This window comes from Parasteatoda tepidariorum, chromosome 5, assembly GCF_982258835.1.
Source record: "Parasteatoda tepidariorum strain Cologne lab strain chromosome 5, Ptep-v5.0, whole genome shotgun sequence".
Classification (NCBI taxonomy): Eukaryota; Metazoa; Arthropoda; class Arachnida; order Araneae; family Theridiidae; genus Parasteatoda; species Parasteatoda tepidariorum.
The window spans coordinates 52,185,267-52,203,970 of NC_141759.1; the positions used below are offsets into that span (position 1 = coordinate 52,185,267).

The following is an 18,704-nucleotide window of genomic DNA, read 5'->3' on the forward strand; positions in this document are numbered from 1 at the left end:
AAGTGGCAGAAGTGGAGTAGTGAGGCGGAGGATTTGACTTATATTAAGATACCACGTTATTATTTGGGTGAACCGAATAAAAAATTAATGAATTTGGAAATGCATTGCTTTTCCGATGCAAGCAAAATAGCTTATGGAACAGTTCTTTATTTGCGCTTTGTTTCTTCAGGTAATAGCATAGAAACTAGTTTTATTTGTTCGAAAAGTCGTGTAGCACCATTGAAATCACTAACACTGCCACGATTAGAGTTGACAGCAGCCCTATTATCAGCCAGGTTAGCCAAACAAGTATCGTCTTGTCTTAAATTTGAAAGCAATATATATTTTTGGACTGACTCACTTATTTCGTATTATTGGATACGTGGTGATTCTTCAACCTTTAAACCATATGTCAAAAATCGCGTTGAAGAAATTCAGACACTTTCTAATCCAAATCAATGGGGACATTGTCCAGGAAGGGACAACCCCGCTGACATTATTTCACGTGGTACATCCGCTACCAAACTATTGCATAGTGAATTGTGGTGGAATGGGCCAGCATGGCTCAAACAACCACCAGATCAATGGCCCAACCTCCAACCCAATTTTGATTTGGACTTAAGTTCAAAAGAACTGGAACATCGCTCCAATGTCCATGTGGCTGTTACCAAGCAGAGAGAACCATTTGTCGACATAAATCGATTCAGCAGTTTAAAAAGACTCTTAAGGGTAACTGCTTGGGTGTTACGATTTGTGAACAATGCTCGAAATATTAATAAATCTACAAACTCGTGTCTCACGGCGGATGAGATACAAAATGCAGAACAATTTTGGATAAAAAGTATTCAAAACGAATTTTATCCAGAGGAGATATCGACTTTAAAGGACAATAAGCAACTTCGAAATAATTCTGAAATAAAAACTTTAGTGCCATACTTAGATGAGGACAATATATTGCGAATTACCAGTCGATTAAATGAAGCAGATTTGTACTTGGGTGAAAAGCATCCAATAATTCTTCCTCGGCGTAGTAAATTTGCCGAGTTGCTTGTGATTAGGGAACATGAACGTATTGCTCATTGTGGTGTATCGGCAACTTTGACTCAAATTCGAAAAAATTATTGGATACCTAAATGTCGTCAGCTAGCAAAATCAATCATTCGGCTTTGTCTCATTTGTAAAAAATATAATGCCAAACCAGCTGACCAATTAAGTGGACAGCTGCCTCAGGACAGAATTTCTCAATCTCCCCCTTTCCAAATTGTGGGAATCGACTTTACAGGAGCAATACTTGTAAAGGACAGACAAGACTTTCATAAGTCTTACGTCGCACTGTTTTCGTGTGCAGTCACGCGTGCTGTTCACTTAGAACTTGTATCAGATATGTCAACTAAGTGTTTTCTCCTTGCGTTCCGGAGATTCCTCTCCCGTAGAGGAAACTGCAAGATTATATATTCGGACAATGCGCGTACGTTTAAGGCTGCTCAGAAGGAGTTAGCGTATTTCACCAATATTTTGAAGGACAGTGAATTTCGACACTTCATCGCAGACAAGGGTATCCACTGGAAATTCATTGTTGAACGTGCCCCTTGGTGGGGTGGATTCTATGAACGATTAGTTAAAACCATAAAGGAACCCTTGAGAAAAATACTAGGCAAGGCTCTACTAACATTCGAAGAACTTTCGACCGTACTCGCAGAGATCGAATTAATTGTTAATAATCGACCTCTTACGTATGTCGAAAATAGTCCAGGAGAGCCTGAACCTCTCACTCCGGCTCATTTCCTCGAATTAGGATATGGACAATCAAAATATCCCCTCCATTTCATAGAACTATTAGATCCTACTACTGCAAGGGATTCCTACAGCAAAAGAAAAACTTACCAATCTCTCCTTGTTAAACAATTATGGAAACGATGGAAAGAACAATATTTACTTCAATTAAAAACTAATAACCAATTTAAAACTTCATCTATTCATAAAAATTTAAAGGTTAATGATATTGTTCTTATTGAAGGAAATGTTAAATCAAAATTGTTGTGGGAATTGGGGATCATTCAGGAAATATTTTTAGGTAGAGACAATTATGTCAGATCTTGCTTGGTTAAAACTTCCAAAGGCAGCTTTAAAAAACCTATACAGCTTCTTTATCCTTTAGAAATTAATTGATAAAATTTACTAATCTTGTTTCTATTTTGCAGATAAGAGTAACTTAAATAATTCACTTCTTTTTTAACCAGTTTGAAAGCCTTAAGTATGTATACACGTTTAAAAATATTTTGCTCTTTGTAATTTAGTAGAATTTTCTTATATATTCATTTTGCATCGTAATGTATGTTTATTGTATCTGTAATAATTTTTTGTAATTGTTTGTGAATAGTCTCATTATAATAACAGTTTTAGTTATATCTTTATTTTGATAAGTATTATTGTAAATGCTTAAATGGTATTAATTAGGTGAACATTCTGTTCACCGGTGGGGTGTGTGCCGAATTAATTTGCACAAGGCGCTTTGGCGCACATTCCAATGTAAAAGGAGCGAAGTAAGCAGCTACCGGCTGCCTCCTCTAAGTTTGTTGTAATACAGTAGTTGTAGTCGTGATTGTCATGAAAAAGGATTGCCTGCGGTCTTCCGCAGCTTGTGTGAACTTACCTCCGTTATGTAAATAAATGTTATTATTATTATAGTTCATCGTAGTTCAATTCGTCGTAATCGTGCACAACTGTTTTTCCCATTATATTTCGAGTAAGCCAAGCCCATCAGGTACCGATTCTCTTAAGTGCCACAGCCTATATTCTTCATTTTTTCGCAATATATTTACACAAATACTTAACACAAAGACAGGCACGGAGCTAATTAGAACATAAACAAGCTTATTATGCATCGAAGTTGCCTGGTACACAAAGCAGAAATATACCACGGTTACAATAAAATAAATAAACAAATAATAAATCTAAGTTAAGTAAAAGAAGTAGACAAGAAAGAATTATATTTCAACTAATTCGATGTGCGATATGGTTCTGTATTTAATTAACTTATCGTTAATTAACATTCTAATGTATGTAGAGAAACTTAGCTTAACTTTAATACCTCATTTTGCTGATAAAGATAAGCTGACGTCATAGGTCACATGTGTGGGGGTATGGGAAGTCTTCTTCTTCTTGAACTGCGAGTACCCAAGTATAAGTATATTATACAATAAAATATTTTTTTGTATTAAAAAATTTTAAAAAGAGGAATGAAACTTTTTTATTATTTTTTTCATTAATAATCGTAAATTAAGTTTTAGTGGATTTCCACAACTGATATCTAATTCAATTTTAAATTTGTTTTTGGGTCATATCGTGAGCGAAAATGAAACAAATAAGCGACATAGTGATTTCGTTGAAATGAAACCTGAAAAAACTTATATAAACGTTGAAAGTGCTTACCTGAGAGATGTATTTCATTTTTAACGAACAAATTTGTTTATTTTATTTTGATTTGAAAAGCACAGTGAGAAATATTATTAAAATTTTTTTATAAATGCTGGTTCTTTTCATACATAAGAACTACTCTTAGAAGAATATATATATTTTTTTTAAACAAAAAATTTTGCTATTTCTTTTTCATTATTTTCTTACTTCGAATAATTTCATAAAACAACCGAAATATTAAATTAATAATAGATAATTATTATATACAAATGTAAATAAGGCTTTAAAAATCAGTACTAAGAGGTTAAACTCTTGGAAAACTTTTTACCTTTCCACGGAACCCTAGAGTTTCGCGGAACACCATTAGAGAACTGCTGTTCTGAATGGTTCTTCGTGGTTCTACAAATTATTCTTAGATGCATTATTAAAATAGTTTATTATAACCTTAAACCAAAAAATCAGTCACAGCTCAGTTTAGAGAATTCAATTATTTGGGAAGGTTTTTTTCATTCAAAACTATTTGCCAATAAATAAAAGTTAGATAATGTATAAAATTATACAAGCCATCTAAGAGCTAAAATTTTCCCGTTAATATGTTTTTAAGGTGCAAAAGGAATAGCTATTTATTATAATTCTTATTCTGATACAATTGTGTGTTACTGGGGGAAGAAAAAAAAAGATTTATAGATAAATATGGGTTAAAGAGTTTTATATTGAGGAAAGAGTTTTAAGAATTAAAATTTTTTAAAAAAATACTAATTAACTGTAATGGCTTTAAAAGAATTATAAATTAATCGAAGGAATTGTGGCTCCAAATGATACATTTATTTGTGTTATCAGTGAGTACTAAGCCTTATTTATTTATACAATGCAACTATGCACAAAATGTATTACTTAAAGCAAATAATTTTAATCTTAATTTATCCTCAAAGAAATTTTTCTGTTGCATAGTTACGATCAATTAAACGTTAGTTTACCTAAAATAAGAAAGTAAGTAAATTAGAATGCAGAGGTTTTCTTAAAAATAAATATAAATAAAATTCGCAGAGAAATTTTGGAATCCTTTATCTAGAGCTAAAAACATAAGAAAAATATTTTTAATTTCACTAATGTCTTTAAGAAAATAAAAAATAATATTTTTAAAAACCACACTTTTGTAGCGGAGAATAATAATTAAAAAATAAAAATTTAAAAAACGAAAAACGTGGGGGGGGGGCTTGAAATACATAACAGTAATGTTATATTAGTGTGTGCATGTGTGCTCATGAGAATATGTGTATGTATATCTGTAATTGTAATTGTATCTGAATGTGGATGTGTATGTGGAATATGCTTGTGTATATGCATGTATATGTGGATGTGGCTGTGCATGTGTATAAGTAGGAAAATGTGTATATGTACTGTTATGTATTTCATGCTCTCCACGTTTTTCGTTTTTCAAATTTTTATTTTTCAATTATTATTCTCCACTACAAAGACATGGTTTTTAAAAATATTATTTTTTATTTTGATTATTTTTTGTGCTCACTTCCAAAATCTCAATTTTTTTACTCACTGTACACAAAACTTTTCAACTGATATGTGACACTAATTTGAAATAATCGAATCGACAACAAAAGACAATGGCGAAAATATTAATTTCTCTTTAATTTTAATTTTATTTTACTTTTTTCTCTTCATTTTCATGCATTGTCATCCAATTCTGAACTATGTGCCAAATTTGAAGTCTGTAGCTAGTCTGGAAGTCAGCTTAAAATCGATTACAAAATTCCATCCGAACAGACATACACGAAGGCAAGTTAATATAAACGTGGTAAAATAGTTCACTATAACCTTAAACCAAAAAATAAGTCACAGCTCAGTTTAGAGAATTCAATTATTTGGGAAGGTTTTTTTCATTCAAAACTATTTGCCAATAAATGAAAGTTAGATAATGTATAAAATTGTACAAGCCATCAAAGAACTAAAATTTCCACGTTAATATGTTTTTAAGGTACAAAAAGAATAGCTATTTGTTATAATTCTTATTCTTATACAATTGTGTGTTACCGGAGAAGAAAAAAAAAAGAGTCATAGATAAATATAGGCTAAAAAGTTTTACATTGAGGAAAGAGTTTTAAGAATTAAATTTTTTTTAAAAAAAAAAAAACTATTTAACTATAATGGCTTCACAAGAATTATAAATTAATCGAAGGAATTGTGGTTCCAAATGATACATTTATTTGTGTTATCAGTGAGTACTAAGCCTTATTTATTTATACAATGCAACTATGCACAAAATGTATTACTTAAAGCAAATAATTTTAATCTTAATTTATCCTCAAAGAAATTTTTCTGCTGCATAGTTACAATCAATCAAACGTTAGTTTACCTAAAATAAGAAAGTAAGTAAATTAGAATGCAGAGGTTTTCGTAAAAATAAATATAAATAAAATTCGCAGAGAAATTTTGGAATCCTTTATCTAGAGCTAAAAACATAAGAAAAATATTTTTAATTTCACTAATGTCTTCAAAAAAATAAAAATGAAAAATAATATTTTTAAAAACCACACTTTTGTAGTGGAGAATAATAATTAAAAAATAAAAATTGGAAAAACGAAAAACGTGAGGGGGGCGGGGCTTGAAATATATAACAGTAATGTTATATTAGTGTGTATGTGTGCTCATGAGAATATGTGTATGTATATCTGTAATTGTAATTGTATCTGAATGTGGATGTGTATCCGGAATATGTTTTTGTGTATGCATGTGTATGTGTATGTGTATAAGTAAGAAAATGTGCATATGTACTGTTATGTATTTCATGCTCACCACGTTTTTCGTTTTTCAAATTTTTGCTTTTTAATTATTATTCTCCACTACAAAAACGTGGTTTTTAAAAATATTACTTTTTATTTTGATTTTTTTTGTACTCACTTCCAAAATCTCAATTTTTTCACCCACTGTACACAAAACTTTTCAACTGACATGTGACACTAATTTAAAATAATCGAATCGACAACAAAAGACAATCACAAAAATATTAATTTCTCTGCAATTTTAATTTTATTTTACTTTGTATGTCTTCTTTCTCTTCATTTTCATGCATTGTCATCCAATTCTGAACCATGTGCCAAATTTGAAGTCTGTAGCTAGTCTGGAAGTTAGTTTAAAATCGATTACAAAATTCCATCCGAACAGACATACACGAAGGCAAGTTAATATAAACGTGGTAAAAAATAAGGATAACGCTGCCCAGTTTACTCGTGTCTAATTCGTAGGTTATTAGTTTGATCAGAATTAGAACGAACAAATATTTTATAGAGTATGTATGTACATCTTTCAGTTGAAATCGATGTAGCTGAGTTACCTCTACCTGAAAAAGTATACCTGGATGTGATTTCTGGCCTTGACTTAATGCAAAATCCGATCACTCAAATTTGTGGAACTACTGTTCTGGCGGATGCTGTTGATTTCACATTTTCTAAAATTCCCCAATACACTGACTACAAGTGGATTACGATAGGTTCATGCATAATACTGGTAAGATTCTCAATTCATGCGTAATACGGGTAAATGTTAACTGATTTTATTTTATTTTATTCAAATTAGTTTCTTTGCAAACTAGAATTTCTATCAGTGAATAATAGTTAACATTAGAATGCAGTTAACACGAGAGAGACGGCTGGACCCATTTTTGTCTCTTTTTAATGTTCTGTAAGTCGAAAAATAACTTACTGAAAGTTTTGAGTATTTCTGTACTGGCCCCTTCTGACTTTCTCGTTATACAGCCGTGCTTAGTCTTTATAGTATTAAATATTGAACAAAAGCAAACGTTGAAAAGTTAATACCTTAATATTTGGATATTTTAACCATCTACTCTATACGAGAAAGTTTACGAATATAGGAATATATGACTTATGTAACTTTCTAGGAAAAAAGTTTATTAAAATTTTAGAAAAAATCAGTTAAACATTTCAAGATTCATTTAATAACACTAAACGGCATCAAAAATGTTCGATGAAAATATAGGTCACTTCTATATTTTGGACTATGGGTCTCTTCTATATGGGTCTCTTCTATATTTTGGACATGATATTCATTTCCTGAATATCATGTCTAAAATTATGAATTATATTCCCGAAAACATTCCTATTCCACCCAATACCTAATTCCCCCCCCCCCAAAGATCGACATTTTAGATTGGCGACTTAACGTATTTTAACAACACACAACAACAATGTACCGGCAAAAGTGAACTTTCATTGAAAATGGAACCGTCACCATTTTGGCGCTAGTTTTGGCAACAACCACCTTATTTACCCTCCCGAAGTTTCCCGGCTCCAATTGCATTAGTAAGCTAAGTACCCCAAGCATTCACTAGATTTTTGGATATCTTCAAATTTGGGTATATATATATATATATATATATATATATATATATATATATATATATATATATATATATATATATATATATAAGTACAAAATGAAGATTAAAACAAGGAAAAATTATAGTCATAAGAAAAAAAGTTAGGGGGGGGGAGAAATAATAGTTTTTTTTAAAAAAGAAGGATGAAATTTTATTTAAAAACCGGAAGAAAAAAAAAAGTATATAATCTTTTCATCAGCCCACACAATTATATCCGCAAAAAAGATTGCTTTCTGATATTGTATCAATATTGCTAAAGCAAAATATATTAATACAATAGTGTGAGGAGCACTCAAAAAATATTTTTACAAAAATTACAAAAAATAAAATAGAACACAATAAGTAAAGATAACACGTGAAAACAGAAAATAAAATAAAAGAAAAAACAGTATAAAATATACACTATAAAGCAGGTAGCGAAATCAGAAGTACTTACATGTACGGAAAATTTTTCAAGAATGATTTAAAAATGTTTTCGCAACAAGATTGCCAGATTACAAAATATGAAAACAAAAGCGCAAATTGAGTGTAAATAGAGGGTTTTAAAGTGCCGTTCTTACTGCATTGCTGAAGTGATTTGTTATTCTGTGCATTGATTTGTTAGTTACCAAGCATGGGCCCGAAATGGATGTGAGCAAGGTAATATTATACTGGATAATTTAAAAAAGTTGACCTTAAATAATTTTAGAAAATAAATATTTATTTAAGAAAAAATATAAAATAGAAAAGAGAAACATAAATGGCCTGTTTTGCAAATAATTTTAGCCATGGATTTGCACATCGAAAAATTATATAAATTATCAAAGAAAAAAATTTTAATAGGTGATTTTAACACGGATTTGTCCGAAATAGATTTGCACATGGAAAAATTAATAAAGAAATTCTTAGTAAATAATTTTATCCACGGATTTACCCGAAATGAATTTGCACATAGAAAAATTATAAAAATTAACAAAGAAAAAAATTTTAGTAGATAATTTTAGCCACGGATTTGCCCGAAATGGATTTGTACATGGAAAAACTTCATAAATTAATAAAGAAATTTTTATTAAGTAATGTGTGTCCACGGATTTACCCGAAATGAATTTGCACATGGAAAAATTATATAGATTGACAAAGAAAAAATTTTTAGTAGATAATTTTAGCCACGGATTTGCCCGAAATGGATTTGTACATAGAAAAACTTTATAAATTAATAAAGAAATTTTTATTAAGTAATGTGTGTCCACTGATTGGCCCGAAATAGATTTGCACATGGAAAAATTATATAGATTAACAAAGAAAAAATTTTTAGTAGATAATTTTAGCCACTGATTGGCCCGAAATAGATTTGCACATGGAAAAATTATATAGATTAACAAAGGAAATTTTGTAGTAAAGGAATTTTTTAGTAAATAATTTTGACCATGTATATATATAATATTAATGACAATATAAACGCTATTCTAATAAATCAACGACATGTTTCTTATTGAGACTATTAATGTCTTGAGAAAAAGAACGTATGAGTATAAGACAAATCAGAAATTTTTATGTTTTCAATAAACTATATCTAAAGCTGTATTAGCTTGATAACTCTCGCTATAAGCTGGGCAATCTTGCAACTTTTGCGAACAGTATGCTATTTTTATAACTGCTGTGAGTTTGCTACAGATATACATAACTGTTAAATCAAGTTTAGCCTGTCTAAAACCTGTGCTGTCTACGCTTATTTTGAAAATGGTGCAAAAAGTCAATATGGAGAAAAGCCACAGTTTTGTAAAAATGAAAAGCTTTTGCCGTTTTTTACCACTCTCTCCTCTCTTCACTCATGTTTTAATCTATTTAACAAACATAATTGCATTTTTCAGCCATCTGGATGGCTATGACACCACATAATATCCTAGATTTGAGTTAATTTTTGCATTTTATTTAACTTTTATTATGACTTTATGTAGTTTTCGTTGCAGCGGAGATTCTTGTTTTTTGTATAACGTTTGCAGTTTTTAATAAATTAACTGATGAATTATAGCTTTAAAGCAATTCTTATTGAATATACCGCTAATCTTGCTTTTAGAAAAATAGTTCTATTGACTTTTTGTTAAATTTTTATGTTAATCGTATAAAAATTGAAACAGTTGAAAATTGTCTCCCACAAGGAACCATCCATCATCATCAGTACAAATGTTAAAACATTCCAAAACTTTTCGCACACTTTTTAAAAGAAATATGCAGTGCAATACGAAAGAAAATACGTTTTTTAGTTATTTATTTTTTGTTTATGAACTATAATTTAGTTTTCGCCTTTCTTTTCAATTTTTAGAATTCTGCTTTGCGGATAAAGAAAATACACGTCGTTAATGTGTCTGAAGCAGTTATATCTGTATACAACGCTTTGATTCCATTTATACCTAAGAAAATGGTAGACATGGTAAGTTTAGTAAGGTGGTTTTTATCCCAAGAATTTACTTCAAAAAGAAATAAATTACTTTAAACAATTTATAAAAAGAAAATCAGAGCATAAACATTAAAAAAAAATTATACCAAGACAACTACAATCGTTGACGGTGAAAATGGAACTGCATGTTACCAAAAAGAAAAGCGATGACGTCATGGAGAAAAAGTACTGCGATAACTTCTAAAAATAGTACTACGATAACTAGTTTAAGATAAATAAGTATTCAATGAGCGAGTTCGAACTGCGAAGCAAACCGAAACTAACTTCGGGAGGTTAGCGAGCGCAGCGAACAGTATTCTTTTAATTCTTATAAATAGGGTAAACCAACCAGTGGAGGAACATTTCATATAATATTGATTAAAAATAAGAATTTGACAGTTTTTCTTTAGATTGATTGGTAACAATAGTTTACTGCTAAACAATAGGAAGTCATCTAGCAATGTGTTGGATTACCTGGTTACATAGACTTCTATGGAAAAAATTTTAAATTTGTTATTATCTCTGCAACACTTTGCTTCTTTGAAAAAATTATAAGGTGAGTGTTTGTATTTATATGTTTGAAGTGGAATTAATTGCATGTAATAGTTTTATTTTTCTCACTGTGAAAATAAGAATTCAAAATATAGTTATTGAAGTTACGTTTCATTTTTCTTAAGCATCATAGCATAATAAAGCACTGAGATAAAGGGGTGTTTATTCACTGGATCACCAAACGATGAAAAACCAGTGAAGGAACAAGTGTTCCTTTTCTGGGTTTTTTTCTAAGTTAATGAAAATAAAAGATAAACTTTAATTTTCTTGTACCTTTAGTGATGTTCCGCATCAAAAGTATGCTAAAAATACGAAAAACAACTTCTAATCAGTGAGGGAACAGGCATGTTCCTTTACTGGGCATAGTACAGTATGCGTTAATGAACAGTATGTGTTAATATGTTGACACTTTAATTTTCAATTCATGATTACAAAAAAAAAGTTAACATTTCCCAAGTATTTATATGTTATAATTTCAAGAATAGGCTTGTTTTTAAATATTTGTATATCTTATAAATTCATAAGGAGCATTAAAAAACAACTAAAATTAAGTGTTCCTTTACCGGGTGTTCATTCACTGTTCCTTCACTTGGTCTTCTTACTACTTGTTATTTGAACCTCCAAAACTTTAAAACAATATTATGTAAGTTCTCTACAAATGTATTACATAATTTGCAATTAGTAGCAAATATGTTGACACTGTCATTTAACTAAAATTACGAATTTTTTAAATTAATATGATTTTTTAAAAGGCAAGCGGAGCTTAAGTGTTCCTTCACTGGTTAGTTTACCCTATAATTCTTATAATAATTGGTGTTCTTATACTATAAATGATCAATAGAATTCACAGAGCCTTTGTTGCTCAGAGGATAAAGGGTTCGCCTCCCAATGAGGTGGCCCAGGTTCGAAATTCATAGCCGAGGCTGTTTAATAAGAATTCTGCTCTTGACCCGCTCTAACAACAGTGCTGACGTAAAATATTTTCAGTCGTAGACGGATGATGGGATAGAATCTCATTGCCTTCGGGTTAACAGTGTGGAGGTTTTCATCGTTTTCCTCTTCATGCAACGCAAATGTGGGTTAGTTCCATCAATTAGTCCTTTACGAAGACTAGTTTGCCCCAATGCTTGATCAAGAGTTCCCTTGTCTTCTGGTTGGGTTCAAAATTACAAGGCTAGGGAATTGAACATTGATAGTAGTAAACTCAGAATTGGGGAGACTGTCCAACGCCGGTTATAAAGGTTTTTATTTTATTTCATAACCGTCGTTGAACAGCCGACCCAATTTTGGGTTTACGTCTACTAATGTTCAACTCCGTAACCTTGTAATTTTGAACCAGTCCAGAAGACAAGGAAACTCCTGGGTCAGTACCCCCAGAGGCAGGATTTTTTATGGGAACATGAAGGATTTTGCGATTCGACAGATTTAACGTGCATCTGTCACCATTTACTACACGGTGAATCTTCTATCGGTGGGGCTCGCTACCACCACCTTTTGTACATTGGCCCAGTGCCCTACCAACCAGGCTATCCCGGCTGGTGGTTAGGTTATAAAATATAATAAAATAACAGAGTGTACAGAGCCGCGGTGGCCCAAAGGATAGAGTGATTGCCACACAATGAAGCTGTTCAACGGTGATTATAAAATGAAATAAAACAAAGCGTACAGAGTCGGGGTTGCTCGGAGGATAGAGCGCTCGTCTACCAATGAGGTGACCCAGGATCGAATTCCAGAGGTGGAAGCAATGCTGAAGTAAAAAATCTTCTGAAATAGACGGATCATGGGTTAGAATCCCCTTGCCATCGGACTATCTGTGGGAGGTTTTTACCACCATATTACGTAAATACAGGTTAGTTCCATCAAAAGATCCTCTACGACGGATAGTTTGCCCCAATACATGTCCCAGGGGTGTCTTTGTCTTCTGGGTTAAGCTCAAAATTACAAGGATACGGAGTTCAACAGTGAAAGTCGTGTAACCAACAATAGGCTGGCTGTCAGGGTGGGTTATAAACATTTATAAACAGAGTGTACAAATATTGAAGTCTGATAATATTTTTCAAAATTCCTTTTAACTACTATTTTGAAAGAAATGTTAGACTTATTTTGTAAAACACTTAGTATTGCTTATTTAACTAAAATAGTGAGTAAATGTTCAGTTGAATGTATAATTATGTTTATTACCATTTCAGCTTCAGTTTCATTCTGACAGCACTGAGTTTAAGGATCTTCATGAGTTCATACCTCCTGAAATTCTTCCTGAAAAATACGGAGGAAGTTTAAAAGAATGTGAGCTTATAAGGTGCAATGATAATATACTCCAAAAGGAAGATTTATTCAGAAAATATTTTCCTCTTTAACAAAAGAAATAAAAATATAGGGAATAAAAAATGATACATGAGTGTCACTGTGTATTTCTTAATTTCCAAAATTGTCAAAAATTTGGTCTTTGCTTCTCTTTCCCATTTCTTTTATTTATTATTATTTTGTTTATTTTAAGAAAAAGTTGGATAAGATCTCATTCGGAGAAGTCAAATGATCAAACTTATTAATTACTGGATAAATTCAATTTCAAAAAAAGAAAAATTTACAATATGTAACATTTTATTAATAGGAAAAAAAATAATATAAATTCTACGCATTTCTTCATTTCGAAATGATAATCTTCGTGGATTATGGTCCTACATAAAATTTCTGAAAAGATCGAGATTTCTCGAGGGAAGATCTTATTTCAGTTTTAATTATGCAACATTTGATTCAGGGGTGATCACATCGGATGAATGTTCTAAGTAACGAAAAGGAAGAGTGTTCCTAGTGCATTTGACATCTAACAGTCGACAGCAACCTTAAAAAGACTCTATTTTGGCAACATGTTAAAACGTTAATAATGTTGTTGTTGTTGTTACATATGACTTTATTGGAAATATTAATCCATATACAATGTTCAGCTTTAAGTGGACATAAACAAGGAGTAAAAAGGAACAAAATTACATTAACAAACAAAGAAAACACATGACAAAGACATATTAACACAAAAAGAATACAAAGATAAAATTAAAGTAAAAAAAATATACATATATATATATACACAGTGAAGAATGAGGAGTAGTCTTTACAGAGATCTCTGGCATCCCAGTAAGGTTTACTGAGATCACCCCGCTCTTGAGATTACTTGTCCAGTAAAGGGCATACAAGCAAGTGGTCTGAGTTCATGGTTCCCGAATTGCAGATTTGGCATTCACTAGATGGAAGAATACCTATTCTGTTGAGGTGGTCTGCCAAGCAGTCATGGCCTGTTGAGAGTCTGAAGTTTGCCGCAGCCTTCTTACGAGGACTGTGACAAAATTTCTTTCAACTGTTTTGGATGATCTCTGGCATCCCAGTAAGGTTTACAGAGATCACCTCGCTCTTAAGATTGTTGCCCAGTAAAGGGCATACAAGCAAGTGGACTGAGTTCAAGGTTTCCGAATTGCAGATTTGGCACTCACTAGATGGAAGGATACCTATTCTGTTGAGGTGGTCTGCCAAGCAGTCATGGCCTGTTGAGAGTCTGAAGTTTGCCGCAGCTTTCTTACGAGGACTGTGACAAAATTTCTTCCAACTGTTTTGGATGATCTCTGGCATCCCAGTAAGGTTTACAGAGATCACCCCGCTCTTAAGATTATTTTACCCAGTAAAGGGCATACAAGCAAGTGGTCTGAGTTCAAGGTTCCCGAATTGCAGATATGGCACTCACTAGATGGAAGGATACCTATTCTGTTGAGGTGGTCTGCCAAGCAGTCATGGCCTGTTGAGAGTCTGAAGTTTGCCGTAGCCTTCTTACGAGGACTGTGACAAAATTTCTTCCAACTGTTTTGGATGTTAAAAAACGTTAATAATGCTAACACTTTGAATCAATGTTGAGTAATTGCAGTTTCTATGATTTGAAGGTAACCACTATAACCTAGTGGCAACCGCTACACCAAACCTGAGGGTTGTAACCAAAGGCTAGCTTAGTACTTATTTCCTAAACTTTAGAGCTAATTTACTCGAATGCACAAAAATGATACTAAGATTCGTCAACCACTTTTTTCTGCAATAACTTTACTATAAATTAATCTTCTAATAAAAAATAATAATTTCGAAATCGAAACATAAATTATTTTAGGAATTTTTAAAAAATATGTATCAGAAGAAATTATTTAATGAAATTTTAAGTTAACAGATTTCTCCGGTAATCAAATGATAGATTTACATGTTTTTAGTCTCGCCTATTTCGATTATTTCAAATTAGTGTCACATGTCAGTTGATAAGTTTTGTGTACAGTAAGTGAAAAAATTGAGATTTTGGAAGTTAGTACAAAAAAAAAAAATAATAATAATGATATTTTTAAAAACCTCGTTTTTGTAGTGGAGAATAATAATCAAAAAACAAAAATTTGAGAAACGAAAAACGCGGGTCGCCTGAAATACATAACAGTACATATACACATACACACATTTTCTTACGCATACACATGCACAACCACATACACATCCACATTCAGATACAATTACAGATATACTTACACATATTCTCATGAGCACACATACTGTTACCGTTATGTATTTCATGCGTCCCAAGTTTATCGTTTTTCAAATTTTTGTTTTTTAATTATTATTCTCCACTACAAAAACGTGGTTTTTAAAAATATTATTTTCATTTATTTCTTATTTTTTTTACCTTTTTCTTTATATTAGTTCGCAACTTTTAACGTACGTAGTTTTTTTTTAAATTTCTAAAAATATATATTCAGGTTGACCATGACGAAAAAATTCTGCTTACTGCTCTGCCTGATAGTTTAAATCCATGATAGTTTAAATCCAGAGTAGAAGCAAAGTAAGAATAAAATTGAATAGAAACTGCCAAATTGTCAAAAAATTGGCATACACATTTTTTCCTTTCTCTTTTAATTTTATTTATTTATTATTATATTGTTGATCCTAAGAAAATGCTTCAGCTGATAAAATAAATTTAAAAATTTTGTATCAAATTGTACACTGGTCGACAAAATCAAGAGATGGGAGACATTTTCCCAAATATCTCAAAAAATACTGAAGATAAATAAATGAAATTTGGTATGGTATAGTTTATTCCATGATAATAAAGTATGCAAAACAAAAATGGAAGTGCCATTCACTGGCAAGACCTATTGCCAATAAATCCAATGCAGTCTGAACTTAAAGATAAAAGATGACAATAAAAGTGAGGCTTGTACAGTGTGTGTTGCCTTTAGTATGGTGTATGGTCACTCCTGACAGACAGCATGCACAACGAGTATGCATGCTGCTAATAAGGGAGTTAAGGGAGAACTTGTGGAAGACCCTCCCATTCTTCCACCAGAGCAATTTTTAACTCCAGAATGGTTCTATGGGGAGGTTGGCGCGTCGCAATAGCTCTCCCAAGAGCATCCCAAGCATGTTCAATAGGATTCTGGTCAGGGGATTTGACTGGCCAATCCATTCGTTGAATATCCTCGCTTTCCAGATACTCATCAACCATGAGAGCCCTACGTGGTCGCTCATTGTCGTCCATAAAAATAAACTCAGGCCCAACAGCTCCCCTGAAAAGACGCACATAGGGCTCTAGGATCTCCTGCCTGTACCTCTGGTCATTCACGGAACCATTGTCAAACACATGGAGTGGTGTGCGAGTATCTTGCATGATCCCTGCCCAAACCATGAGTCCTCCACCAGCATAATGGTCCCTTTCGATAATGTTGCTGGGATGGTATCGGGTTCCAGGTTTTCTCCATATCAATAACCGTCCAGAAATAGCGTCATAGAAATGTGTGTCATAGAAGAATATAGCGTCTTAGAAATGTGCGAAAGTGCTTTCCATCTCTTAATTTTTTTCCACTAGTGTACATTAATTGCCGGATAACTTCAATTGCTAAAAAGAAATCTTTACTAACTTTAATCTACATTATCAGGAAAAAAATTTCAACGATGGACCATAATATTGAGTGAATTCGCAACAAACTTAATAAGGAGTCGATTTGAATCTTGATTTTGCTTGTACGTGACAATACTGTTGTGCAATCGAAACTAAAAAGAACGAAAATAATGATCAAATCGCTTATCTAATCTAAATGAACCGAATTTTAATCTACACTCTTAGAAAAATCGGTTCTGCAATGAATAATAATATCGTGCAAATTTGCTACAGCCTTGGTAAGGTGTTAATTTGAACCATCCTTTCGTTCGAATTGAACCGAAGAATTGTGTAATCAAAGTTGAAAAAGCACAATAACATCGTTCAAATTTGATGATTCGTTCAATTTGATTCAATGAACTGCGTTTAAATTTATTCTCTCAAAGAATTTGGTCAGGTGATGAAGCATAATACAGTGCAAATTTGCTACAAGCATGATATGGTGCTGATTGGAAGCATGCTTTTTTAGAGTTGGACCCTAGTATCATGTAATTAAAGTTATGCACAATAACATTGTTCAAATTGCTCTTCTAAAAAAATCTTATTTTAGTGAAGTCGTTTAGTTAAAATTTGGTTTTCTTCACGAACTTTTCGATCCAATTCGTTCAAATTTTGTACTTTACCTTATAAAATTTCGTCGGCCTTCTGAGCCCAAGTCTGCGGGTTCGAACCCCGGCCCAGACACCGGATTTTCAAGATGCAGAAAATCCTCAGCGGCCATGTCGTATGATTATGCGGCATGTAAAAGATGCCTGGAGTGCCTTATTGGCTCTTGGCATTTCCGGCAAAATTAGATTCCTAGTGAACTTTAGCATCCAAATAGAGTCTCGGTGCTGCCATCTAGTGTGGCGGAAACTAGACGTCCAAATTAACATGACCAACGGTATCTCACTCATTGTGGTGGTCCTGAAAGAATGGATACCACTTCTGGAGAATGCACTAGGTCTGCTCATCGGGAAGACTGATTTAGCAACTCATAGGAAATAAAAAAACTTATAAAATTTCTTTGCTTAAAACAAAATAAAAAAATTTATGCAATGCTATTTAAATTGTTTCAGCTATTAAAATAATAAATACTTATTAAAAATTATTTTTTGCATGTAATTTTACGATTATTATATGATTCGTTTAGAAAATTCTCTTGATATGATGAAAAACTCAAAAAGTAAAATTAACATGAGCTTTGAACTCCTCTCCTGACCAATCTATAGGGATCGCGCTTTTTAGATTGTGGCTATCTCCATATTTTAAGGGTAAGGAATCCAAATACGTTGACAAAAAGGAATATTTATTCAGAGAGAGAACACTTCTGTGTCTGATTTCGTAGCATAAATTATCTTCTGCGCGAATTAATACTTCATTTAAGGTGTCCCCTTCAAATCTATATTTTTAGAATATAGAGATCTGGTGATTAAATTAAAAGTTATTCAGAAAGTTCAATTTTATTACTTATCTCTTGCGCTTGGAAGTTTTCTTTCTTTTTTTTTCAATGCCCACCTGGAGAATGACCTAGGTCATACAGGCATCTGAAGGACAGATTTATTGGCCACATTGTCAGCGGCATATCAGGTGGCCCTACGCTGCTTCCACAGTAAGGAGAGATAGTACAGAGAGTGAAAGAACATCCATGCCTTGCCCGGGATTCAAACCCAGAACCTTTCCGATGTAAGGCCAGTTCCCCGACCCTTATTTCAGATTAAATCAATCGTGCTTCGATGGCGCTAATATCGCCAAATATAAAATATATTCTTAATTAAGTTTAAAATGCTAAGTAGGTTTTCTTTTTGACGTATGAAATATTTAATTGAGTTTTTCTTATAAAATTTGCATAATTTTATTATTTGATATTATATGTTTGTAATTTACGAATTATATATATTTATCGGCACAAAGGGATGTATTCGAAATCGCTTTCATACTAAAGGAAAAGCGTAAGGTTACATGAAGTGGGAAAATTTAAAGAAGATATTGAAAAAAAA

General features: G+C 32.2%; 1 protein-coding gene across 2 annotated transcripts in view; it reads left to right on the forward strand.

Annotated features, from left to right (window-relative positions):
- The window catches only part of LOC139424818 (alpha-tocopherol transfer protein-like), a 28,780-nt gene extending 15,633 nt beyond the window's left edge, over positions 1-13,147 (forward strand). For both annotated transcript variants that reach the window (XM_087163928.1, XM_087163929.1), the window contains exons 4-6: positions 6,722-6,918; positions 10,110-10,217; positions 12,965-13,147. In XM_087163928.1, the coding sequence (XP_087020054.1) occupies positions 6,722-6,918; positions 10,110-10,217; positions 12,965-13,132 (473 nt within the window). In that variant the 3' untranslated portion in view covers positions 13,133-13,147. The remainder of the gene's footprint in view (positions 1-6,721; positions 6,919-10,109; positions 10,218-12,964) is intronic.
- The last annotated feature ends 5,557 nt before the right edge of the window (positions 13,148-18,704 follow it).